The sequence below is a fragment of the Tenebrio molitor genome, chromosome 2, assembly GCF_963966145.1.
Source record: "Tenebrio molitor chromosome 2, icTenMoli1.1, whole genome shotgun sequence".
Lineage (NCBI taxonomy): Eukaryota > Metazoa > Arthropoda > Insecta > Coleoptera > Tenebrionidae > Tenebrio > Tenebrio molitor.
The window spans coordinates 17164866-17191332 of record NC_091047.1 but is presented as its reverse complement, the minus strand read 5'-3'; the positions used below and the strand labels follow the sequence as shown (position 1 = coordinate 17191332).

At 33.5% G+C, this 26467-nt stretch overlaps 1 protein-coding gene and 1 long non-coding RNA gene across 3 annotated transcripts; one reads left to right on the top strand and one right to left on the bottom strand.

The window, feature by feature from the left end:
* Nucleotides 1-1614: 1614 nt before the first annotated feature.
* Nucleotides 1615-22727, top strand: LOC138124676 (uncharacterized). 2 transcript variants are annotated; one of them, XM_069039801.1, is made up of 14 exons: nt 1615-2217; nt 10788-10938; nt 10996-11175; nt 11297-11350; nt 12248-12376; nt 12890-13033; nt 13332-13460; nt 14743-14842; nt 14907-15103; nt 17455-17688; nt 17771-17963; nt 18015-18282; nt 22172-22408; nt 22457-22727. In XM_069039801.1, exons 1-14 carry the CDS (start codon nt 1714-1716, stop codon nt 22604-22606), a joined length of 2670 nt encoding a protein of 889 aa, XP_068895902.1. In that variant the 5' UTR covers nt 1615-1713; the 3' UTR covers nt 22607-22727. The 2 variants fall into 2 exon arrangements, with proteins under 2 accessions (XP_068895902.1, XP_068895904.1); XM_069039803.1 differs by having other exon boundaries at nt 2053-2217; nt 10840-10938.
* On the bottom strand, nt 20844-21978 carry LOC138124678 (uncharacterized). The gene is made up of 3 exons (XR_011157238.1): nt 21526-21978; nt 21117-21465; nt 20844-21056 (listed from the first exon to the last, which is right to left on the bottom strand). It is a non-coding gene; the product is annotated as an uncharacterized lncRNA (long non-coding RNA).
* Nucleotides 22728-26467: the final 3740 nt, after the last annotated feature.

The window sequence follows — 26467 nt, the reverse complement described above, 5'->3', positions numbered from 1 at the left end:
TGGTTTTCTCGTTGGAACATGACATAAAAGTCACCAAAAATCACCAGAATTTATTGCCAACTCAATCAGTAGGTACTTGTTGCTCACACGGTATAATTGAAGTTTTGTTTGTTCATTCTTATGTCATGTATAAAAGTTAATGATTAGAAAAGATTATGGTGTGCCATCGTTTGTGAATGAGTTTTGGAGGTTTTACTAATCCCATTTACAGTGATTATTATTTTCATGTTTTAGTCTCTCGATGTCGTGTTGTTCATTTATTTGTTGTGTTTTGTTCAATCTCACGGCTAGTGTTCATACATTGTGTTGTTATGTATTTGTTTGTCTGTTTTACATCAAACCGCTGTAAATGAAATTTGTAAATTAATGTAATGATATTTGTAAATTAAATACAGGCGTCCTTCCACCGATTTATGTATTTTTATTTCGAAGTTTGTCCACCCTGCAGGTCCGCCATTTGCATCTCGCTCTAGTCTTCCGCCATTTTGTATAAAACACACAACGTAAGGGTTTCCTAGGGTCTTTACCGTTTCTATGACGATCACGACTTGGCCATTTGTTCATTTATGCGGGTTTTACTTGATTGTACAAATATCTGAATTTGCGCGAAACTAGCGATACCTGGTTTACATTACAATGTTGTGTGTAACTAGAATTTTCAAAAGTAATTTTGAATGTTTAAGGTTGGTTACTATGAATTGAGAGATTAAGTCCAACTAAATATGCCGCCAGAAACCAAAATTGATTGTGAAACAAAAAAACATCTATCACTTAAGAGAAATAGAGCCATATGTAATTGTTACAAGGAATTCACAGCCTTGCGGTTACGATATGTTTTGTTTGTCACCAGAAACCACATAGCCTCCAACCTAACCAAATTTATGGCAACCTAGTAACGCATATCCCTAAATTCTAGGGAGTAATTTATTTTTGACACGATTATACACCGATAATTGTTAAATACATAAAACGAAAAATCAAAAGAGAAAATGGCGCAATGATCACTTTTAAAGAAGGTTTTACCACAAAAAGTAAGTGAATTTTTTATTTTGGGACTTTTATTTTATTAAATCGTAGCAATATGTATTGCACAAACTACTGTCAGAAAGCATAGATGCGGGAAGGAAGCTGTTTGTTGACGTTTAATGAAACGTGTGCAGGTGTGGTGCAAATTACAACGAAATGTCAAAATGTCAAATTAACGTTAAAAAATTTGTTGTAAAGGCTGCAGATTGTATGTATCTATTTAAAATATCGAATGTATCATACTTTTAGCAATTAAAATTAATTGAATTGCGTAAATTAAACATTTCAATGAAACATATCAATTGGAGAAGATAGGCGGTTTCATTTTTAAGTCTGACTCGATTACAAATTTTCTTGATCACACGATATATCGAGTGATCAAATAAATTTCAGATTAACAGTGCTTTGGAATGTAATTTGTTTCATTTAAATACATGTGTCGAATGAAGCACTCTTGATTTAAAACTTATTTGATCAATCCCAATTCTGTACGTATAACAATTACAACATCAACAACAATTACGACTTGATGATTTAGTGTTGAATTAAGTAATGTTATCAGTGCAGCGGTCGTCGGCAGCATCAGCCGCGCGCGGACGGCTCCTTTGACATTAGTTGCGTTCTGTACGCTGCGAAGAATAGACGCGTCGATTTTTGTCATCGCGATGTGATAAAAACACTCTCGAAATGTCGGCAATGGAACCGAAATCCACTCCGGCTGAAATCAACGCGACCAGCAGGCTACCTTATCACCACCGCAATCCCAGCTACACGATTCGCGTAATCTGTTGCATCCTCTTCATTTGCCTCACCGAAATCTGTTTGGCCCACTACGTCTACAGACTGATTAATTCCGAAATCCGCAGTGACTACGTGACCAAACAAGATTTTCGTCAGTATTTCCTCAACGAAATTCGGAGTGTAGATGGCAGGAACGAAATTTTTCGAATCTTGCGCGAATTCGGACGGACGGGGAACACTTCAAACAGAAAGAAGAGAAGTGCCACAGAAAATTTAAATTACAACATGCTGGGTTCGCCGAGCGACGAGCCTCACGTGGAATTTTTTAACCCTGAATTGCGTAGCACACTCGAAGCTAAGGACGAATTAATTCGTCAACAGACGGGGAACAAAGGGGCAGCACCTGGGGGCGATTCTTGGATATGGTTGACAAGTTACAGCAGGATACCTGTAAGTCGTCAGAGTTTAACGTTTGCAGGTGTTGCCTCCGGAAGGAAATTAAACTTTCAAGATGTTTCTCATGTTGAGTATCTAACAGATACTCACAGTCAAAATAGCTGAAACATTAAAAATATTTCGAAAGTTTTTAAATTTGGCAGAAGTGTTTGTTGGAGTTTAGTGTTGCACGTGTAAAGTCCTGGAGGATTGCAAGAGAGACTTGCTTTTTTCTTTATTCCATTGTATTTTGTTAGTTATAAACTTAAAAAAAAATTAATTACAAAAGCTCTTTGAATTTTAGTGTAGATATGTATTTGTATGTAGTAGTTGTATCTATAGAGGTACCTACCTAATTATTCAGTAAGAGCTGCAATGCTGCAGAACACCCACTTTTCTGAACAAAATTCAACTTTATTAAATTATTATTATATTGAATACATATTTTGCGCTCACGTGAAAATTATACAGCGCGAAATCTAACAAATTAAAATTAAACATTAGGCGCAAACAGAGAAAGAAAAAGCTGGCATTACACCCATTCTAGTTTCGGTTCTGTACACCGATTTTTACCAGGTGGTTTTTAAATAGCCAGTTGTTTTAACATAACGTGATTGTGGTGGGAACCGGTGCTGCATTCCCGGCAGCACCAACCAACCAACGGGTTACATTGAACCTACAGTCGAATGCAAAAAAAAGTAGACAAGAAGTTTTCGGCTGCTTGGTCCAGTCTTCCAGTTTTTCCATTTTAGTTGGCAGCTGACTACGACTGTATTCTTGATTGCCTAGCCGAATGCAAAAATAGTGAGGAGAAGCCGGTATTAGAAAAGCCACATTTATAAAATAAAATATTAAATTTTTGTCTACTTTTTTTTTCGACTGTACAATATCGATCTTCAACATTGACGCTAATATCGAACGCATACAGAGATACAATAAAACACCTAATAGAAATCTTCAGTGTTCTCTTAGATGATAACAATCAAGAAATTTCGTTTTATTAATTTTTATCTGACATGATGTTCAGAAATGGTTTCTTTTTTATAAAACATAAAATACCTGAATAAAAAAATACGCTTGTATACAGCCTGTCCCAGAACTGCCTCCCTAAAATAAATTTTCTTGTACAGTTAATTTCAAAATTATAGAGTACACCTAATTTTCTACAGTGTAAAAAGCACTTACATTTCTTGTCAATGATCAATGTCAATTTTGACAAACAAAATATCTAATCTAACCGAAAACGCGAAAGTTCTCATTCTTTCCAAATTAGAAGAAAGGTGGTCGATCCGAAGGGTAGCCCACTATTATAACATCGCCAAGAGCACCGTGCAGAGGATAAAACAGACACTATTATGGTGTTCTTAAATCAAGGACATTTTATGTTGTCAAACTTACCTAACCTATATAAAAAATATGACACTCAAATTTCAAAAAGGCATCTTTACATATGGAAAAAACTGTAATAAATTGACTTCTTGATTTTTGAGGTGTACTCGATAATTTTGAAATTAACTGTAGCTCACATAACCGAATTATAAAAGTTTTCAATTTCACCAATCCCAGAAGCTCGTTCTCAGGTATTACTAGAAAATCCGACAGGTTGCTAGACAGCAAAAATAATTATCGATATCGATATAACAATCAGCGAAAAGTTTACTTAGAATTTTTACTTCGAAACCCCGGCAACGCAAAATTGCGTTCGTCCTACCTTGATGGTGCTCAACTCTGATTAGTCAAGTTTATGATGTCTTTTCTCGATTATCGTTGGAGATAGGACTTTTTTTCTTTAAAATTCAGATTATCACATTTACCCAAATACTCGCTTTTTTCTCTGGGGCGGCAGTTCTGGACACCTGTAATAGTTATTTATGTGACGCGCTTAGTAAATTAATCTTTACGGGCGCGCTGGCACTTGTTGGACGAGTGACGTAAGGAACGAGTCTCCATAAGCCAGTAAGCTCAGTAAAGATTAATTGCTAAGCGAGTTGCATACAAACTTTTATTTCCACCTTCAGCCTTTAAATTTCGTTTTTTAATTGTTATTTATGTTTATAAAAATTTTGTAATGAGACGCGGTGGGGCAATTATACCTACGTCGTCATGGTGTTGAGATAAACAAATTTGTTGCAAAAAGAAAGGTAGAAATAAATAACTAGTACATAATTAGTGGGATAAAAGCATTATTACTGGATTCGAGTGTGAAGATTGCAGATAACGAGGGCGTAGCCCGAGTTCATCTGTAATCACACAAGTTTACTGTAATATGCTTTCGCCCACATGTTATGTACAACATTTTATCTACAGCTACTAATAATAATTGATAAAAAAAATCAATTTTTGCAAAAAACCTCAAATTTGACACTTACAAAAATATATTTTGATAATTGTTAAATGTCAGTTTCAATCGTTTTCAATCAAAATCAAAGCAACAAGATTGAAACAATTTGCTCAATACCAGGACAACCAGTTAATTCTGTTTGTACCTAAACAACGCGTTGTTTTTAATTTTTCATAATCGAGAGCCGGATCGTTTACGTGTTGTCGCGGAAGTGAAGCATAAACATAACCGACATAACCAAAAATGTTTTTAATGTCGTGTCAAGTTAAAACATCCGGTGAATGCCAATTGTTTCATTACCAACAGACGCAGTCATTGTTGATCACGCTGTATTTTGTAATTGATTGCAATGATTGGCACATGTTAGGTTGGACCGAAATAAATATCGTTGAATCTTTAGGTGATATTTCTAAATTTTCCTTTTTTTTGGATTTCTCTATCGATTTTCCTTAGAATGAATTTATTCACGTAGTCACTGCATACATTATGTTAGATAAATAACGCTAGAAAACGAATCTTTTAGTGGAAGAAAAAAGCAGAGTACAGTGATATTCTTTAAAATCACGACGTTTCCTGACTTTTGAGTCCACCAGGACTATTTACACGTTCAATGGAACGTATTTATTTGCCCGGAATGGGTCGATTAGCTTGTTGTTATATTTGATAGCATTTTTATCTTTCTATTTTATTGTGCAAGAAGTTTCAGAGAATTAAGCGTAATTTATTGAAAGTCAAAAGTTAGTTGTATGCACAGTAAATAAACTAGGCAAAAATGAATAGGGAATTCCACAATTTTTCTTGGAAAGCAAAATAATTGACACCCACGTATTCTTAAACACTAGATAAATTTAAAATGTTACAGGTATGTACTTGAAACATCACATTTAATGTGTATATGTGTATATTTCGAACACATTTCATTATAAATTGTAGTTTTAAAAAATTCAAAAAAGGAAAAATTCCCTATTCATTTTTGCCTAGTTTATATCCTACTAAAATATCAATGTATCCCTTGCGAAATGAAAACTTTTGATAAACATTAAAATTAGAATGTTAGAAAAGACGCAACCAATATACAACATATAAAAATTTAAAGACTAAGTACAATAACATACCTACCACTCGTAGTTATTAGAAATCATCGGACTTGTTGCAAATTATTGTTTATTTTTATTACTATCTATTAATGAATTAATTATTATATTACTTAGTTAATAAAAACTACAATTTTCATGACTAATTCCAGAAACTAAATGGACAAAATTGACGTTTCCCCTAGATGATAAGAACAACGCAAAAATTTTGGCAAAGAAATCAACAAATCTTTAATTTATATAACTTAAAGCTTTCGCAGATTAGATATATTTTTAACAATGCGAGGAATAGAAAATATACCGGGTATCAACCACCAAACCTGGCCATAGGCACATTGCACATATTAAAATAATATATGAGTTGCTATGAAACATATTATTGTTTCGTCAAATTTGCCCAATAATTGAGCATAATACTGTTCTGTGATCGTTCTTCCCTTTTCCAAATTTCAAAAGTATTTCTACTTTCTACATTACCTACATCAAAAGTTTCCTGATGGCATTGTTTGTACGGATGATAATTATAGCTGTCAATATGACATTACACAATAATATATTTCGTAGCAACTCATATATTATTTTAATATGTGTAATGTGCCTATGGCCAGGTTTGGTGGTTGATACTCGGTATAGAATTTTTAATGATAATTAATTATTGATGGCACACTCTGTATACAACACATTTTGCGCATAGAAAAATGTTTGCATTCAATTGTATACAGGGCATATGCTAAACCAAAAATTAAATACGAGCAAAACATTGAAATAAAATATAAACTCTTTTGTTAATTTAAAGTAAAAGCCCATTTGGAGGTATTGAGAGTACATTTCTAGACCCATGTTACGGAATTATTAAAATTATCGCCAGATAAGGGCATCATATTCTAACCATGACCACATTAAAGGACCTTATAAAATACACAACGCCATTATTACGAAAATTTCGAATATATTGATTCATACATTTACCATTATTACATGTATTTATTATTTAATTCAAAATTTACATTAACTGCAATATCAGCAATATGCCTAATAAAAAAAAAATGTCTAAATCTTCAAGGATACTCCAACGAGTCAGATGTATGTCAGCGACGTGACAGCAAATTTATTAGATTAGCATTGCAATCAATTTATGTACGTTGATCTTATTATTTAACAAAAAGTATTGTTCATTTATTTTTAAGAACCAGTCATTCAAATTGTTTTTGTTTATCAATAGTGAATAGGAATAGTTTTACTTTTACAATAAATAACCAGAGCTCAAATAATTTCGTGGTCAAGCAGGCCGTGGTTTTCTCCCTTTTCCAAACCTATGTAGGTCTTCTTTTTAATTGACAAATCTTTCAGGTAAATTAAATACATAACCTCATTTTGATATTCATTTGTTGTGATAAATCATCACTTTTATAATTTCCAGTTCATTTCTCTAACTCTTCCAACGGTTTCTTAAATTCGTATTGATGTTTATCCCGCTCCACTGTTTTACTAACTATCTGACAGCTGATGAAGCTACGCCATATACGCTAACGGTAACAAAAACAAGCACCAGGCCGTAAATTTTTTTGAACACACGTTACTTTGACTTGCAATAACTATTACTCGGTGGCATGCTGAAACAAATTTTTATTAAACAGCAGTAACATTTTTTGCCCTGAAATTATGCTCTAATTAATGTATTCTAGTGCATTTTGTACTGTTGGGTTAATTTAACAAAATATAAAATCTCCCAATCTCTCGCTGGACGGAGTATAGCAGTTATCGCGTCTATAGTACGAGTATTTATATTTTAAATTTTAATTCTTTAATACATTATCAATTAATAACATAATTACATAAACATTTTTGTTTTACAATACAAAAATTTCCGATAATATTGCGGAATCTGGAAAAGTGCCCCGAATGCTTGCAGCGTTTCCACGTTGAATGGCAAGGGAAATCCTCTCGAAAAGGAATTTCTTTGATTTTGAATCGCCTGATTCCGCGATAAGTCGGTTTCCGATGACATTAATGAAATCGATGGCTTCTTTGCACCAAGGGCCTAAGGTTTAATACATTTGTTTCTACTCTTATTGGATAATACTGTAAAGTTGACTCAAGTTGCAAAAAACCACTTTGCATTTGCAACTGCACTTTTATGGCATTAGTCATTTGAAATTACTTCAAAACTGTACTTATATGGAAAATATTCAACCCAAACCATGATTTTCTGATTCCTTTGTGCCTTTATTTGGTTCGAAAATATGAAAAAAATGACAAGTGGTTTTTTGTAACTTGAGTCAACTATAATTATTAAAGTGTTTTTCATTGGATAACAGGATTCATTAATCATTACCCACGGCCCGTTGCATAATAATTTTAAAACGTCGGTTTCAGTTTATCTAATAATGTAACTTAATTATCAATTTCTCTTCATAGTCGTAGAAAAAGTATAGTATTCACTCGCAGATAATGGCTATTACTCGCTCGAATGAATTACGCTACTCTCCTGCGGCTTGTGACACAAAATCATCCTCACGAGTAATAGCCATCATTATCCGCTCATTGAATAATATGTATAATGTTTTAAGAGATCCTGTATAATAAGTAATAACGTACCTACTAACTTTTATTAGAATATAGATATCTTCGAAAGTATACAATTTTCGCGCGAGTGAACACAATAGACTAATAGAGCTTTTGGACTTGAATTCAAGGACTAAGGATATTTTACCTTACATAAAAACGAATTAAATACATAGTATAATTTAATGTTCAAATTTTCTTGCAAATCACATACCTACCTATAATAGTTGACGTATAGGTATAACTGAATTGAACTGATGTGGTTTAATTTGAGTTGAATTAAATTCAAATTGTTAATATTCATAAATTCAGAATAAATCGTTGCAATCGTAAAGACGAGATTATGCGAAAAAACTTTGCGAAAGATAGTTTAAAATGTAAAAACACGTTCCAAAGAAATTTTAATTTGTTTTCGTAATAAAGAAAATTGTTTGAGAGCCGGGAAAGTAATGATTTTGATTATGGAAATGAGTGTATTCGAATAAGGCCCCTTTTCTGAATAAACAATGTACGGCTGGGGCAAGTGAATAGCGTCAACTTTGACCCAACAAACATTGTAAGCTACTGAATAAAGTCGGGCCTCTTTGAGCATAAACTTAATGCCCCAGGATCCATGCTGTTGTCGCCATCGGGTAGTTACTTTATAATATAATTACGCACTTACGCATAATGTGTTCAATTGGCCGTAAATCGGACACTTTAACTTTTAAACAAGGCGACGGGACCATTGGCGCTTGATTACGAGAAAACTCTTTAATACCGAAGTTGTAGAAGAGTAACTTGATTATTCATTGTTTCAAATAAAATAATAAATTGAAATATTATTATTGAAACATACTTTCAAAACAAATTAACAAATATTCATTAACTAAGCCAACTTATTATCTAGTGAAAAATTGTTGTGCATAGTCCAGTTTTTACCCTTTTGAGGTGACATCACGATTTCCTTCCTCGCTTTCTCTCTATTGAAATGACAGAAACAGAAGAAAACAAAAAAAGCGGCACGTTTATTTATTGTTGGTTACTTTGTAGTTATTTTATGCTCCTGTCATTTTGACAATTTTTAATTTCTTTCACTTATTACATTGATTACAAACATAACCTTACGAAGCAATGTCAACAAATTTGAAACATAATAGTTGTTTATGATCAATTCAAATTTGTTTCTGATTTTAGCTCAAACATACGTAAAGTTAGTAGATAATGACGTCATCGCAAAAGGCTAAAAATTGGACTTTACCTCCTAACTTGGATTGCCAATTGACGTTACAATTACTAAAAAATATGTATAAGAATAAGACGACTATTTGGCATTTCCATTAAAAAATAGACTTAGTGCATTTGTTTGTAATTTTGTATTAAATTTTTGTTGAATATTGAAAGAAAAAAAAATGTTCAACTGGTTATTCTATAGTCGAGAAAGTAGTCAGCTAGCTCGCTTGTTGAATGTATAATTTGTATGCTGAATGCCAAAGTGGAAACATAAATATTAACAGTTTATTCAGGACGAACCGATTCAGTCCCTTTTTCTGAATCCCTTCAAATTTATTTAAGAGATTATTGTTGTTTATATGGGTTAAAATGACATAGTGGGTGCAGAATGTATAGTTGTTTCTGAAATGTAACAATAATAAACGAAAAATTAATAGTTTCTTTTTATACAGTGAGTTTTTTAAGACTGGCCATAGGGTTTTACATGCTAATTTTTTAACTCCTGGTTAACTTTTGTCCCCTTGAAAATATTTAACCCAGTTTAGTAGTAAAGTTGTGGTATTGTATTGAAACAATTTCAATTTAATAACCAGAACCAGGAATAAGCTAGCAAAAAGATTTTTGAATCCCGTTTACTTCAATTTTAAATTTCAAGTAGGCTGAAATTTCACCTGAAATTTGTAATTTTGATATGTAATTGATTGTGTAATTGCTTAGCTGCCTATTTTAAACATATCATTTAATTTTTGTTGAAATAAAGAAAAAGAACCTATGTTATGAGTTATGACATAAATAATGAATCTATCGTTATTAAAGTAGGTACTCGTAATGTTCAAACGATTTTTTGCAAATAACATTTTGTTTGTAAATTGTCTATTACAACCATTTAGGTATCACAAAATGAAGTAAATGACTAGATAATATTATTGTTTAATCTAAAAACAGCGCTAGGCTTTGTAATTTCCACAAAAATAAAAGTTAACTGGGGTCGAAAAATTAGCATGTAAAACTCTATGACCAGTCTTAAAAAAAAACTCACTGTATCGCGCAAATAAACAGCAGTGATTACCACAGAAGAGGCCCAGTAGCAAAAGTATATTATAGAAAGTTACCATACCGTGAAAAAAGTGATTAATGTATTTTAAAGTTTACTTGGGTTAAAGCGAATTATATAATTTTCAAGATGTTTAGTATTACGCATCGATTTTGCAAACACGTTATCAGAATTTCAATACTTCTGAAGATAATAATGAAATATTTCTACCGACTTTGTTTTGTTGGTTTTCTTGGAGTCATTGTATAGTTGGGGTAGTTTAACAGAATACATTTGCAATCCTTGAAAGCAAATGATATTTATGTCAGTTATATTCTAGGAAAAAGCATTGGAAGGCTACTGCAAAAAAGTTCATCAATTTTGTCCTCCAGGCCGACCAGGACCTGTAGGACCTCCGGGTACAGAAGGTCCAAAGGGTGAAAGAGGTGATAAAGGGTTTCCCGGAGTCCCCGGACAAATGGGTCATCGAGGTTTGTCGCATATTTTTCAAAAAAATTATGGTTGTGGAAATGTGCACTCTTATTTAGGACTACCAGGATTTCCAGGAGAAAAGGGTTCCCAAGGTCGTTCTGGTTTAGACGGTCGGGATGGAATTCCAGGCGAACCAGGATTAGACGGAATGCCAGGACGGAATGGTTACGATGGTGTTCCTGGGGTTAATGGCAAGCCGGGTCTTCCAGGTAAAGATGGACGCAATGGAACTGACGGTGAGTGCAATAAATTATTATAATCTATGTCAGAAATATCTCGTCAAATGTTATTGGTTCTGCTTGATGATGATGACACAAACTTTGATAGTTTTATTAATATCTTTAGTCTGAATTTTAGGTAAATCAGGACTACCGGGACCACAAGGTCCTCCAGGACCTCAAGGACCTAAGGGTAATATTAGACATTCTCATTAATATACATTCGTTTTCAATAAGTTTTGATCAAAAAATATGTTTTTTCTACTTTGGTATCATAGTTGAGTCTTTGTGAAACTAAACGTAATGCCACAAAGGAACTTTTTGTGAAACTGTTTTTGGTTTTTTTCTTTATACGTACATACAGTGAGTTTTTTTTAAGACTGGCCATAGGGTTTTACATGCTAATTTTTCAACCCCCTGTTAACTTTTGTTCCGATAAAAATATTCAAACCATTTTTGGAACAAAGTTGGAAGATTTTTTAAACTATCGGATAGATTACAATTTAATATCCCAAACCGTCGAAAAAGTTGTGAAAAAAATATTTTTTAGTTTGGGATATTGAATTGTAATCTATCCGATAGTTTAAAAAATCTTCCAACTTTGTTCCAAAAATGGTTTGAATATTTTCATCGGAACAAAAGTTAACAGGGGGTTGAAAAATTAGCATGTAAAACCCTATGGCCAGTCTTAAAAAAAACTCACTGTATTACGTTTATATTGCTGTAATAGCACACTGACCGGCGCGGCGTTCGACATCTCTAGCGAGCTCCTGTTAACAATTAAACATTTGACATAAATTTCACAGAAATGCTACTATAACTCATGCCACACAAAAGTCCCTAGATTATTTCATAATTAGATTTTTGAGTTTTTATCAAATGAATGCGACCAAAGTAGAAAAAATAGCATATTACATTCGTTTTATAAGACGCACTGCGACCTCGTTCTGTTGGAGCACTCCTCACTGCATTCCTCGTGCCCCAACCAACTCGTGTCACAATCAAGCGTCTTATAAAACCCGTATAATAATGTAGATATTATTGTTAATCTGAATTGTAGTTAAAATAATTGGTTTTATCGTATCTTTAGGCCTTACGGGCCCTAAAGGTAAACCAGGAAGACATGGCAGGGATGGAGATCCAGGCAAACCCGGAGGTACATTTTATCAGATAAATGGAAAAAACATATCGGAATTACTCATACCACCGTCAATTGCCGGTAAGTAATTAGAATTATTAAATATTAATTTTCCAGTTTACTTTGCATTATCTAATGATATTTATTAATATTATCATATACATATTATCATATCATATATGACCGCAAGGAAAATGAACAGACCGAGTTTGCCAAATCCTATAATCCCGGTTTTCATTTAAAAACTCTTGTTGAAAGTACGACGATGAATTAATCACTACAGTATTACGCAAATAGCAAAGCTGTAGTGGAGCTTTATCACATTTGCGTATTTTGTGTATTTTCAAGCGGTGTTTTCAGGGGACATTTTTGACCTCAAAAAAATATCAACACTATCTCTAACTGAATTTTAAATGTCTGGTATTCCTAATGTGAGATATTTTACCATCCCCTCTTTACAGTAACAAATTTCGACACGATAAGAAGTCATATTGATTTTCACGGGATGGAACTGCAAGGTGGTGACATCCCCATACTTTTTATTACATAAATTCCTTTACTTCGTTGTTTTAACTTGTAATCAATTTATTTTAGGGGCTCAACTAAATCCCATGGGGCCCATTGTAGTACACGAGGGAGAAAATGTTCGATTGCACTGCTCAGCAACTGGTAATCCAAATCCTCACGTGACCTGGATGAAGCTGGGAAAACGACCCATAAGCAGGGGAGCTTGGCAAGGTTGTGCATCAATGTACACACATACAAATGCAATTCTGTTCGTATAAATGCAGCACCCGACACAAACTTACAAATATTTGCATAATTTATGTGCATATTCAATTTAATTTAACAAAAAAAAAATGTTGAGTGCACCCTGCATAAAATATAATCATGCTGTGTAAATGATAAAAAAAAATAAAAAAAAACGTGTATTTATTTTAGGTTTATTGAAACATTTTTTGTCGGACGGGAATTTACGAACATAATTAAAACTTGTAACTGTGTAAACATACACCTACATAAATATTATTTTTAGATACGGGAGTCTCAGGCCATACTTTAAATATAACAAAAGTTAACAGAGTTCATATGGGACAATACAAATGCCTCGCAGACAATGGCATTCCACCACAAGCAAGCCAAACATTTAATCTGGAAGTGTATTGTGAGTAAAATAGAAACTGACGATATACAGGTGTTTTCGAAGTTGAGGCTTTCCTTTTAACATGTGATAGTATGCGTTGTTCTAAAGAATTTTAGCCAAAATCACCTTAGTAAAATGTGTACGACAATGAAGATACAATAAGTTATTTTTTTTTTAATTTTTGAAACCGGTCCTGTTCAAATTTGCGCTGATTTGTTAGAAATTGGAATTGACAAAAAAAAAATCAAATGAGCATGGACGTTAATCAAAACTTCTGTCAGAGTTGTCATCTAATTAGTCGGAATAGCTTTATCATTACGAAAATAATGAGCTCACAGATATGTTGCAAATGCATGGGCAATGTTATCACATTATCAGAATGCATCTGCAGCGTCCAGAGAGTATTGCAAGGCGATTTCCGGAAAGACACCATTCTGGGCCAGGTTAGTTATTAATCTAGTACAGCGGAGAAATGGACAGGACCGGACTTAAAATTTTAGAAAACAATAAAAATATACAATCAATTATCTCCGTTAATACAAACATTTTACTAAGAAGATTTAGGCTAAAATTCTTAAGAATAATGTGTAGTACCTCGCGTTACAAGGAACGCGTCAACTTCGAGAACACCCTGTATAAAAACGTTAGAGATTTTTTAAATTTTGCACCTGTAATGAAGTTATTGTGAAACTGAATTGAGTTTCATAACGGGTTTCATTTCGATACGCAATTTTTTAAAGGTTGCCAACATTAAACATTGACACTGTACTGTCAATTAAATTTTACATTTTTTTTTGTAAACCTCCCGTGACTTCTTAGGGTAGGTACGATTATGTTGGAGCTGCGATGAGCGATAAGAGCGGCGATAAGAACGAACTTCCATTTGAAAACAATGGGACTTCGCTCTTATCGCCGCTCTTATTGCTCATCGCAGCTCCAACATAATCGTACCCTTAGAAGTAGATTATTGAGAGTGCTCTCAGCTACTTCATGTAACTTAAACGGGACACAGCATTTTTCCATGATTTTTGAGGTTAACAAATATACAAATTACCAACCCCCACACTCCACACTACGCATACACAATTTTCTCAATCGACTACCCACAATGTTTTTTATTTCAAGGCGCAAAAGATGCATAATGAATTTAAAAAAAAAACTCGGTTCATGTCTGAAATAAAAACGTAGGTATCTTATAAAACTCGTCGTTAAGTATACAGGGCGGCATACTTCCACTTAAGATTAATTGAATACATATCAACTCGACATTTTTTATATTAATCAATCAATGTTTTTGTGATAGTTCCGCCCCTTATCCGGATATACAATCAGGTTGTTGAAGTGCCAACTGGATCTTCTGCTGTTCTGGAATGTGAAACCGAAGCTTATCCAGAATCTATTCGGTATACTTGTGTTTGCAGTGAATATATTTAACAATTTTTTATAAAATATTCTTATTTGCTTTAGATATTGGGAAAGATCGGATGGACGTCTCTTAGAAAATGGAAATAAATATCAGATTGACAATTCATTAGATCGAGATCTTTACAAAGCCAAAATGCAGTTGAACATAACCAGAGTTCATCCAAACGACATGAGTTACAAATATTATTGCGTTACTAAAAATGAATTAAAAACTATTAGGGGAGAACTGCAAATTCAAGGTAAACTATTAATAATAATTACTACAATAATACAGGGTGATTCTGCAATAAGTTTGAAAAAAACCGGTAATTAAAGGTGATTACTTTATTATCCTGGTAGTTTAGCAACAATAATAATCAAAGGGAAAAGGTGACCGTCAGTCACAAACTTTAATATTTACCTATGACATTACCTACTCCTTTCGATCATTTCCATAGAAACATTTACAAAGCAGTGTGCTTGCACCTAGGACTTTATTGTGGATTTGATGTAACAATGGTTGCTAATGAAGTGAACAAATTCGGACATATTTTCCCTATTCATAGGCATCGAAAATACATACAAGGATATGGGGTAATTTCCATCCTTTTGATTTCACCTCCAAAAGTCATTTACACAGAATTCACTTTTTTTTTCTAAACTTATTTCAGAATCACCTGTATAACGTTATAAATTACTTAAGACGGATTGAATTTTTGAATAACAAACTCAAACTAAACAGCTCTGTTTATAAGTAGGTAATAGTTATTTTTATATTAAGTGCGTGAAGAGAGTGTTTTTTGTGCATGAAAAGGTCTTTTACGCCGAGACGAAAGTCGAGGCAGTATAAGCCTTTGAATGCACAAAAACATCTTCACGCACGAAATATAAACAATATTTTTTCTATAATTGATTCAAAAAATTGAAATTAAAAATTCAAATTTTTGAAGGAACTCTGAAGTTTCAATGCAGTGACCATGTTGCTAGGTAACTAATAAAATACAGTGCGTGAAGTGAAACACAGAAATAGTCGTGTGCGTGAAATCGCATTTCACACACTGTTTTGTATGGTTTCTATGGTTTCGATCTTACTAACAATGCAAAAAGAAATACACGTTAGAAAATGACCCACTTCAGGCACCGATAACTATGCGTGAATTTCAATTTTTTGAATCAATAATAGAAAAATGCATTTATTTTAGAATATATGTATTTTTTTAATATTATTTATCTTGTGTAATAAGCATTATACGAATATTTATTCGTATCATCTTCTAGAAATTTGTCAAAAAGTGGTACACTTTTCCTAATACAGACTTACTATAAATATTTTTAACATCGTGTACTGTGGAAATTTGCCGCCTCTAATACATTTACCCATTTTTTCATAAAATTCAGTGGCTTTCAAACATTTTTTGAAAAACTTTTAACCCCTTTTTCTCGAAAAATATCAACATTTCTATAAGGCATTATTGGCCCAATCGTTACCTTTTGTAGGGTTCTATCACAGGTTAAAATATCTGCACAACTTTTAAAATCACCCTGTAGTGGACGAAGACTATTTAATAGCGATTTATGCACCAAGGGCGTTACAACGATGATTACGCCCGGAGAACGATGAATCCAGCTCGAGGGCTTTAGCCCGAGAGATAGATATCGTTCGATGGGCGTAATCATTCGGTGACGCCGTGGTGCATACAAGATTTTATTTTTCACTATACGTGTTCTAAAAAAAAAAAAATTGGCATCTTTGCAATTATGAATTGATGAGGGCGTTATGAATTTATTACGCCCGCTTACTCTTATTACGCTCGCTTATTCTTATTACGCCCTGTATTATTCCCTGGTTGTTATGGACATGTTTACGTATTTCGTATCCTAGGAGTTATCATGCAATTATACGAAAGTGAAAAATAAAAAAATTGATGTAATTAATCTTTCAAATGTTATCTTAAAAAAATATAATACAAACGTGTTTTTATTAAAAGAAATCACAGCTATCAATAAGTTGATATTATTAATTGTACAGTCGCGAGCAATAAATTTTGGTCGACAAGGTCATTCTTTGACGCAATCGAAAATGCTCCATTGTAAAACTGTCCTAAAAATCATAACCTATCATCATGTTGTAAGACATTAATTCTCATTTTTTTTCATTTTTTTTTGACCTTTGTTGACATACGCATAATCAGGCAGGGAATTTTTTTAAATTTGGGACAATCTAACCAAATTTTGAAATGACATTGACGACCAAAATTTATTGCTCGCGACAATAAATAACATAAATCAATCTGACTTAGATGTTACCACACATGTAGTATTGGGTGATTCAAAATGACTGTGGCCAAGTATGGCAACTATGTACGAAAATTTATGTGGCAACTGTGTGGGTAGGTTAGAGTTGATATTTCTTTAACAGTTCATGGTAGCGCAATTTGTCAAAATCAATGTGTAATGATATCAAAAAAATCAAATGCACGCTTATGAAATGTCATACAAATGACAACTCTACCTCATCCACATAGTTGCCACATACATTTTCGTACATAGTTGCCATACTTGGCCACAATCATTTTGAATCACCCAATATGTTATTTTACTTTGTTTTAAGAGCAACAACCTGGAAGATCACGGCAACAACTTAACGACAAAAAAACTAGTGTATATGGCAACCTACCGCCTGTCCAGGTTTCAGAAGAAGATTTGTGTGGACCACCTGTCCAATGTCCTGAATGTGAAACGTGTAGTGCAAGTGGCGTATCCTTAATTGATTTGATAAGTCGATGGAACATTAGAAAATTTGGAAACATAATGTATGACGGCGATTTTCCAAACAGAACAATTAGTAAGTTAATTATCTCAGATCTGTCTTGTACATATTTAAAATCTTCAGTTATTTAATATTCGTTAGTATTTTTTTCCCATAGACTGTGTTTTATATGCTGTTGGTAAGCCTGTTTACCATCGTTATACTGAACACAATAACGGTTGCTGGATGAGAGATTCCAATCCACAACTCGAGAAGGATTCTGAAAAATTTTGGGTAACTCAAGAAGACGATCCCAAACATCTTTACGAATTTGATAACAAAACAATGTTTAGGAGGAACACCCCTTCAAAGTATTGAAATGAGCAATTTGAATAATCAACAGTGACTTTTTATGGTTCTAGGAAGTACCCTTTAAGCTATCAGTTTAAAGGAAATGCACACGTGGTATACAATGGATCTTTTTATTATCATGCAAAATCGACCAACAGGATAATAAAATTCAGTTTACTAACAGGAAATTCGTACAATTTAAGTTTGCCATTTCCCTATTCAAGTAATTCAACAAACCTCTACACAGGCCAATTCAATTATATGGATTTCAATGTGGATGATAACGGACTATGGGTAATATTTCCCGTACCAGATTCTAACAACACAGCTATTATGAAGGTAAATTACGTTAATGTGCTACCTACCTACGCAAAATACTGCGTTAGGGACTTAAAGCTTTGTATAGGAGAGAAAATTATTGTAATAGAGGTTAATTTGTTTACGAAGGACATTCAACACTGATGCTTTTTATCAAACGAAATTATAGTTAAGTATTTATGCAACGAGTTTCTGTGTAAATTGGGCTTTTCTAATTAATCTAATTGCCCGAGGGATAAGATTAAAACACGAGCATAGCGAGGGTTAAAGCCCAATTTACCCAGAAACGAGTTGCATACAAAATTTTATTGTTTTCAACTGTCATATATAAATTCTCATTTTCCTCCTTTGTAAACTGCCTCTTAACTGCTCTAAAGCAAAATGAGCAGATAACGAACCGTTGTCCTAGACAACACATTCAACGTTACATTTCTGACAGGTCTTGAAAAATTTGTCAAAACTGTCAAAAGCAAATGCGAAACGATTTTTAAAAGATTTGGAAGCTTCAGGGACGTCGTTTCAAACAATACAATCATTTTATCCAACATTCAATGTCGTTAGTTTTAATTAAGTAAACTGGGCTATAACTAGTCTGTTGTTATAACCCACGTTGCCATTAGCACCGTGGGTTATTAACATACATAACCCACTGTAGTACTATTGCGGGCAAAAAAAGTGGGACTTCAACGTCATTGTCTTGAATATGAATGTGAAATAACCCTTATCTGATTCTAACTCTACTTTGAATTGACTGAGGTTGTTATTAAGTATTGTATGTTGGTTGTAGTGAATGGTTGTAAGCAAGCACGTAGTGAATATTTATTTAATGCAAATTCCCAATAAAAATCTACCTTTATCAAAAGAAGAGGGCATTTGGAAAAGGAAAATATGAGTATAAAATAAATTTTTAAACTGTCAGCTAGAATAGTGTCAAAAAAAATGACAATAAAGCTTGAACTACTGTTGACTCAAGTTGCAAAAAACCACTTTGCCTTTGCAACAGCATTTTTATGGCATTAGTCATTTGAAATTACATTAAAACTGTAGGTACTTATATGGAAAATATTCATTCCAAGCTATGATTTTCTGGTCCTTTGTGCCTTTATTTGGTTCAAAAACATTGAAAAAATGTTGTTGCAAATGACAAGTGGTTTTTTGCAACTTGAGTCAACTATACATCGAATTTTTCAAAACTGACAAAAATTTGATGTCCCACTTGTTTTGCCTGCAATACTACATTCTACCGTAAGAGGAAAAAAATGTCATCAAGGATAGCTATGACACAGTCCATAATGCGCTTGTGCACTGTAGGTAAGTTGCAGTATGCAATAATACCTATAATTGTTTTTTTCTATTTTGCAATTATAACACAGTCAGTATAACACTCAAACGGGTTTCGAAAAGGAGCTCTTTAATTTTTCATTTAAATTTTATATCATTTGAGAAAGATAGGCAAATTAACTGTGTAGCCTTGGCGAAACCTGGCCAGTATAGCAATAAAAAAAAACAAGGAAATGTCAAAAAACACGTTATGGTTTTTTAAATATGGCTTAGTTAAGCTATATATCATTTTTCCTATCGTTCGTATTTTTCAAATACCTCGACAATTAATGCATAATGACGTATTTGTACAGGGTGATTCAAGTTTTACCGCCCGCACGATTAACCCTATTAAAAAATTAGTAAAAATTACGAAACTTTAGGGTTACATTTCCTTCATGTAAGGCTTCAAACGTGTGGAATCAATTTTCCTGTATCACTTCATTCTGAGCCATAAAATTTAAAAAATTGATTTTGACCAAAAAAAATTTTTTTCCGTGCACGCTCATAATTCACAATTAATTCAAAGAACATATTTTTGAAATTAGCATCAAAAGAAAAGGATTAGTTTTTGAATTATTCCAATTTTAACATTAGCAGCAAAAAATTATCAAGATTTACAACTGCAGTGTCATAAATAAATACCTCTTTGTTGGGCAACATCTGTGGAGAACTTTTCTAGTGATTTTTTAGTCCCTTAAGGGTACCATAAATAACCCATGGCAACCTCTATTGTTGAACTGACCGCCCAATTTAATAATAAATCATAGCTAAATTTTGTACTTTAATATGGAATTCCATTTATTTCAAAAACCGGTGATGCTTTCATGATTTTAATGACATCAAATTTTTCCTGAATGTTTGAAAGGACTCTCAGTGAAAAATTATGTAAATTAATGTAGCGGTTATTCAATTAAAACGAAATATTTACTCGTTTCATTAAAAATTTTGAAATTTTTACAGAATGTTCTACAGCGTCACACAATCATTCCTGAATTTTTTGAGAACTTTAAATCGATTAAGTGTGTGTTTTCGCTAAGGCTGTAAAACTTGAATCACACGCTCGCAGCTGACGTAATTGAACAAAATTCAAAAAATTATATGCAATGATTATACCTACTCTGAGAAAAAAACCTCAATAACATTCAAACTTAAAAATTTAATGAATAACGGTCGAATTTCGACCGCTGGGCGACCTCTAGTTACTATGTATAATGAGATCATTATTATATTTGCATTATTTCTCTTTTTGCGCGATTGTACTCTATTTGGTTGTTTACCACGTCTGTTTCCAAGATGGTAAGCTCTGTTTACTCGTCGCTAACGATAAACTCGATGGTAAGTAATTTTTGGTGTTCTAGAACGGTAAGTAAAGTTTATTCAAAATTAATCGATTATTATAATAATTTTTATGTAGACAGAAGTTGAAGACAAGATGTGGGGGCACTTTCTCTTGTAGTCGGCTTTCCTTGGCGCTGCAATGAAATAGCATTAGCAAACTTGCCGCGACATTGGCATTGTCAAAATTTTCATACCCCGCATTTTCCTTGTCTTCTTGATTAGGTACACATTGAGGTTGTTGGTTTCGAAAATAATTCTTCATTTATGTAGACAGAAGTTGAAGACAAGATGTTAGCACTTTCTGGAAACTCACACGGCTCTTGTAGTCGGCTTTCCTTGCTGCTGCAATGAAATAGCATTAGCAAACTTGCCGCGACATTGGCATTGTCAAAATTTTCATACCCCGCATTTTCCTTGTCTTCTTGATTACAAATTGAGTTCGCTGGTTTCGAAAATTCTTGATTTATGTAGACAGAAGGTGAAGACAAGATGTTAGCACTTTCTGGAAACTCACACGGCTCTTGTGGTCGGCATTCCTTGCCGCTGCAATGAAATAATATTAGCGAATTTGCCGCGACATTAGTATTATCAAAATTTTCATACCACAAATTTTCCTTGTCTTCTTAATTACACGTTGAGGTCGTTAGTTTCAAAAATTCTTTATTTGTGACGCACCCCACATTCAAAATTTCTTCTACAATATCCACTTCGTTTTCGGAATCACTAATATCACTCATTTTACTGCTTGTTTTTCAACACAACTGGCGATATTTGCGCACAAAAACTGCAATGGCGGTAGTTGTTTGCAGATTGCCTTAGAAACGCGATACAAAAAGTCGACATTGTGGCAACACGATGTGAAGGGCGTCGTATCGCATTGCATTCTAGTTAGGAATGTTTTGTAATAAATATTCAATCGCGCAAAAAATCTCATAAGCATGACGAACGTTAATGACAATGTACGGATCTCAGACAATATTGGAGTCGTCGCAAGCTCCTCCTCCAAACAATTGTCTTCGATCCGTACATTGTCATTACCGTTCTTTATACTTAATATACTATTAAGGCGTTCGAGTCTACTTTTTCATTTTTTCTTTTGCAGACAATTTAACAATTTCTTAGTAGCTATAAGGACTGTATTCTCCTTCAAAGGATTATTTATAATATTACTTAATGTAAATAGAAATTAAAAATTAAAAAAAAGTAGTGAAAACAGGACATGCTTAAAACAGAACTGATTTAATTTTAGATGGACGTCAATTTGATGAAAATTAATTACATTTGGAATGTGAGCATAAACCACCACAAAGTCGGCGAAATGTTTATTGTTTGTGGAGTGCTGTACGCTGTGGACAGTGTTTCTGACAGAAACACGAAAATTCGATTTGCGTTGGATCTCTATAACGAAAAACTTTTGGACGTAAATCTTGCCTTTTCCAATCCCTTTAAAAAAACCACAATGATCGGTTACAACCACAGGAACAAAGTATATATTATACAAATTTGTTTTTTGTTTTTTATTAAATTATTTTAGGAGTTATACACCTGGGACAAAGGAAATCAGCTCACTTATCCTGTACGCTATCACGAGTTAGATTATAATTCAACAGATAAAGACGATAAAACAATGGGAAGTGACTTTGCACAAAGAGATATGCCCACAGGTTACAACATTTATCACTGATTTTATTATTCTGCAACGTTTGTTACATTTTTTACAACTTCATAGTTATGCATGTTATGCACGAGAATTGTAAATAGGATGTTTTTTTTCAATTTGTTTTAATAAAACAATTTAAAAAGTATACACAATTAATTACTGTGCTATTTAGTTTTGTCATCGGAAAATAGTATATTATTACATGAGGAGGGAAAGAAGGTTTTTATCCGTGAAAATGAAGGTTGCGAGTATGAGTATAATATTATACCTTATCTACGATCAAATATACCAAAAAATAATAAAACTAATTCTTAGCTCAAAATTTGTTACACAGTCTAGGACTGGTTTAATATGAGGGGCATGGTGACCAACTCAATAGACCGGGACCAATGGCTTAACGTGACTTCCGAATCACGAGACAGAATATAGCCTTTTTTTTATTATTTTAAATTTCGCCCTGGGTCGGAATCGAACCCGCGCCCCCCGCGTCCCTGAGCCGAAACGGACTCCCTTAGGCTATATTCTGCCATGGCTACGTTCTTTGATTTGGTTAGGTTGCTGCAGTTACTGCAATTTCTGATTTTGATTGGTTCTAGTCCTGCCAATTTGATCCAGGGCTGGGAACCAATAAGAGTTCTCTTATAATTTGTTCGTAGATAAAATGACAATTTAGAGTAGAGCTTTCACATCAATTTATAGTGAAGAGATACTCGGCACGGCGCACAGAGGGGTATTGGACGGTCAAAGTTGATCAAAAGTCGAAAATTTAAAATTTAATTTCATGTAGTTGGACCATGTAACCACAAAAAAATACTCTTTTTAAAGATATTAAATTTGGTCCTCCGTGCCATTTGAAAAAAATCAAGTTCGCCTTGTATCTTAAAAAAAATGATGTTAGAAAATTGAAAAATATCTCAGATGATAGATTTTAGACACTTCTAACTGTGTGCCAAGTTTCAAGGAGCTCTGTTAAACCATTCTGAAAATATTTTGCTTTATCCATACTGTTAGCGACCCTGTATATTTAAAAATAATAGGTGTGTAATGGTGATTTTTTCCTTTTCGAGTCACTTCTGTATAGAGGTTAGTACACGTAAAAATCACAAGTGGGCCTTGGAAGGCCTTGGAAATTTGTTTAAAACACTCCACTTTTGCAACATAGGCTATTTATAACTTCCAGTTGCAGTTCCTTTGTGTTAATGGTAATACAAAAATAATCAAAACGCTTGCTGACTCGAGTCCATCACAGAAAACTCCATGAGTACAGAAAAAATTCACACTGAAACTTCGTATAACCAATAACGTAGCAGGTCAGAACAGAATATGTCAGACCCTGAGGAACAATAAAGTTCGTCTGGGCGTCCCCCATCGTGTATTTTTTTTTTTTTTTTTAAACTGGCAAATGACAACATACTTTATCTATTACCCCACTACACGGTTCAACTTAATGAAATGAAATTTTAAATTTTTGACTTTTGATCAAGTTTCCACGTCCAATACTCCTCTGTCCGGCGGCGGCGTAGCCTCAGGCTGAGTGGACGACCAGTTCACTTTTTTAAATATCAACATGGTTGTTTCTATCATCCCATCACTGACTAACTGGGACGCATAGTAAGAAGGCAGAGCCGGCTTTATAATTTTTATTTAGAGACCAACAATGAATTCAAATATCTACTTGTACTGGCGAGCTTTCCCACGGTCGAAACATTCACACTGTTAATTTCCAAACCTATTCACTTTTTCACACACAATTTAATAAATACTAACAATGCGACTCTGCACGCGACAAAAAAAGTACTCGTAATAGGTATTAAAACAATTCCAGTTGTAACCCACTTGCCATTTCGGTATAAAAATTGTTAAACTCGTTATGCGACGTTTAAGAAATAATTGAACAACTAGCTGGATAGACACGTGCTTTGCATCTCGGACTTCAGAAAAAGAAAAAAGAAAACATAGCCTCAGGCCCGCCGAGTATTCTTTGAACCAACAATACCGTATGTTTTTTCTTTATTTTTGATTTTACGCAAAAACTTCAGAGGAATAACATTTTTTGCTTCATTTGAAACCCGCATTTCGTTATTAAAATCTCAGTATTGATATACTGCGTTCTTAAATTAACATTTTCTGTTAAAATTTGGACTTAATTTTTATTTTATTTTTATTACAATTATTGGCCTCGTTTTTTGACAAACTTGTTACTTTTTTCAAAATGTTGTCTTTAGAACAAATACATAATTTATTTAATCCAGTGTTGGCCCAGTTTTGGTCAGATAATTACAAAACGTAATGAAAAATTTCCCAATACATACACGGTGATTCTGAAATAAGTTTGGAAAAAAAATGTGGAGCATCCTTGACACAAAATAATTCTGCGTAAATGACTTTTGGAGGTGAAATCAAAAGAATGGAAATTACCCTATATCCTTGTATTTCCAACGCCTATGAATTGTTCACTTTATTAGCAACCATTGTTACATCAACTCCACAATAAAGTCGTAGGTGCAAGCACAGCACACTGCTTTGTAAATGTTTCCATGGAAATGATCGAGAGGAGTAAGGTTACGTTTGTGTCTGACGGGCACCTTTGATTATTATTGTTGCTAAACTACCAAGATAATCAGGTAATCACCTTTAATTCAGCAGCGTACTAGCAATTTTGACCAAATTTTCAATAATTTGTATCTCGAAAACGAAAAAACTTTTATAAGAAAATTTTTTTGTCAATGATTTCTTCTCATTATCACCAATTAAGTACCGGTTTTTTTTTCCAAACTTATTTCAGAATCACCCTGTATGTACTCATGTATCACACATGAGTGTTCGATGTAGGGTTGAATTACATATTATGTGCAGAAAACGACGAAGAGTTAATAGAATGCTTTTATATTCAATTATCGTTTGATTTAAAAAAAAAGCAGAATATTTTTTTCTGCATTTTCTTTTATTTTAATGATAAGTCTTCCTCTGTGTTGAAAAAGACTTTTTAATAACAAAAATGGGGGTTCCAAATTAAGCAAAAAATATTATTCCTCTGAAGTTTTCGCGTAAAATAAAAAAAAATTGTTTTCCTCTTGTGAACTCAATCTGGGGACACATAATGAGGTACGGTCGATGGACAAATAAAACTGGGATACTTAAAATTTAATCTATGTATATCAGACTATTGAATTGTCAATATATTTGTCAGTGTCAGTGTCCCTTTGATGTTTCTCTATATTAGTATAGGCCGTGCCAAATCCAAATAACCACACCTGTTGAATTAAGTTGGTGAAAACAAAATTACACTAAGTGTATAATGGCAATTTTGATATTACTAGGATGCTAGACCAATCAAATCTAAGTATAGTCCTACAGAAACTCTAGTGGAATTCGGCTTTGGTTGTAAATTTATGTTTGTCACTTGAAAAATAGAATTTTATGCTGCAGCAATAATCCTACTGATAAATGCTAATGAGGGTTGTCAGTTTGGGGTTCGCAATGTTAGCTTCAGGCAGGGATGTTACAGGTAGTGGTAGTTGTATTTATGACAGCGGTTATTACTTGATAATAAAATCTTATTCTTCGGTTGTTGTTGTTAAATTTACAACCAAAGCCGAATTCCACTAGAGTTTCTGTAGGACTATACACAACGTTGCCGGTTGATTTTCTGGGTAGAATGCAGTGTTGGTGGTTATTTGGCTTTGGCAAAGACTATATAAATATATTTCTATACAGGGTGATAGGTGATAGGGGATAGGTATAAAAAAATTGAAATCGTGTTCGGGAAGTCACTTTAAGAAAAAAATGTTATATCGGGTGTGTCAAAAAGGACGGATAGGCGTTTTAGTAGCATAGCATAGCATAACAAAAACCCAGATTTTGTACCAAAAACTGTTCTGCGGC

Bases quoted from the DNA above. Each gene is read 5' to 3' on its own strand.
- LOC138124676 (XM_069039801.1), top strand. From the start codon at position 1,714: ATGTCGGCAATGGAACCGAAATCCACTCCGGCTGAAATCAACGCGACC. The intron at 11,176-11,296 runs GTGAGTGCAATA...TCTGAATTTTAG, and splicing joins TGGACGCAATGGAACTGACG to GTAAATCAGGACTACCGGGA. The intron at 12,377-12,889 runs GTAAGTAATTAG...AATTTATTTTAG, and splicing joins CATACCACCGTCAATTGCCG to GGGCTCAACTAAATCCCATG.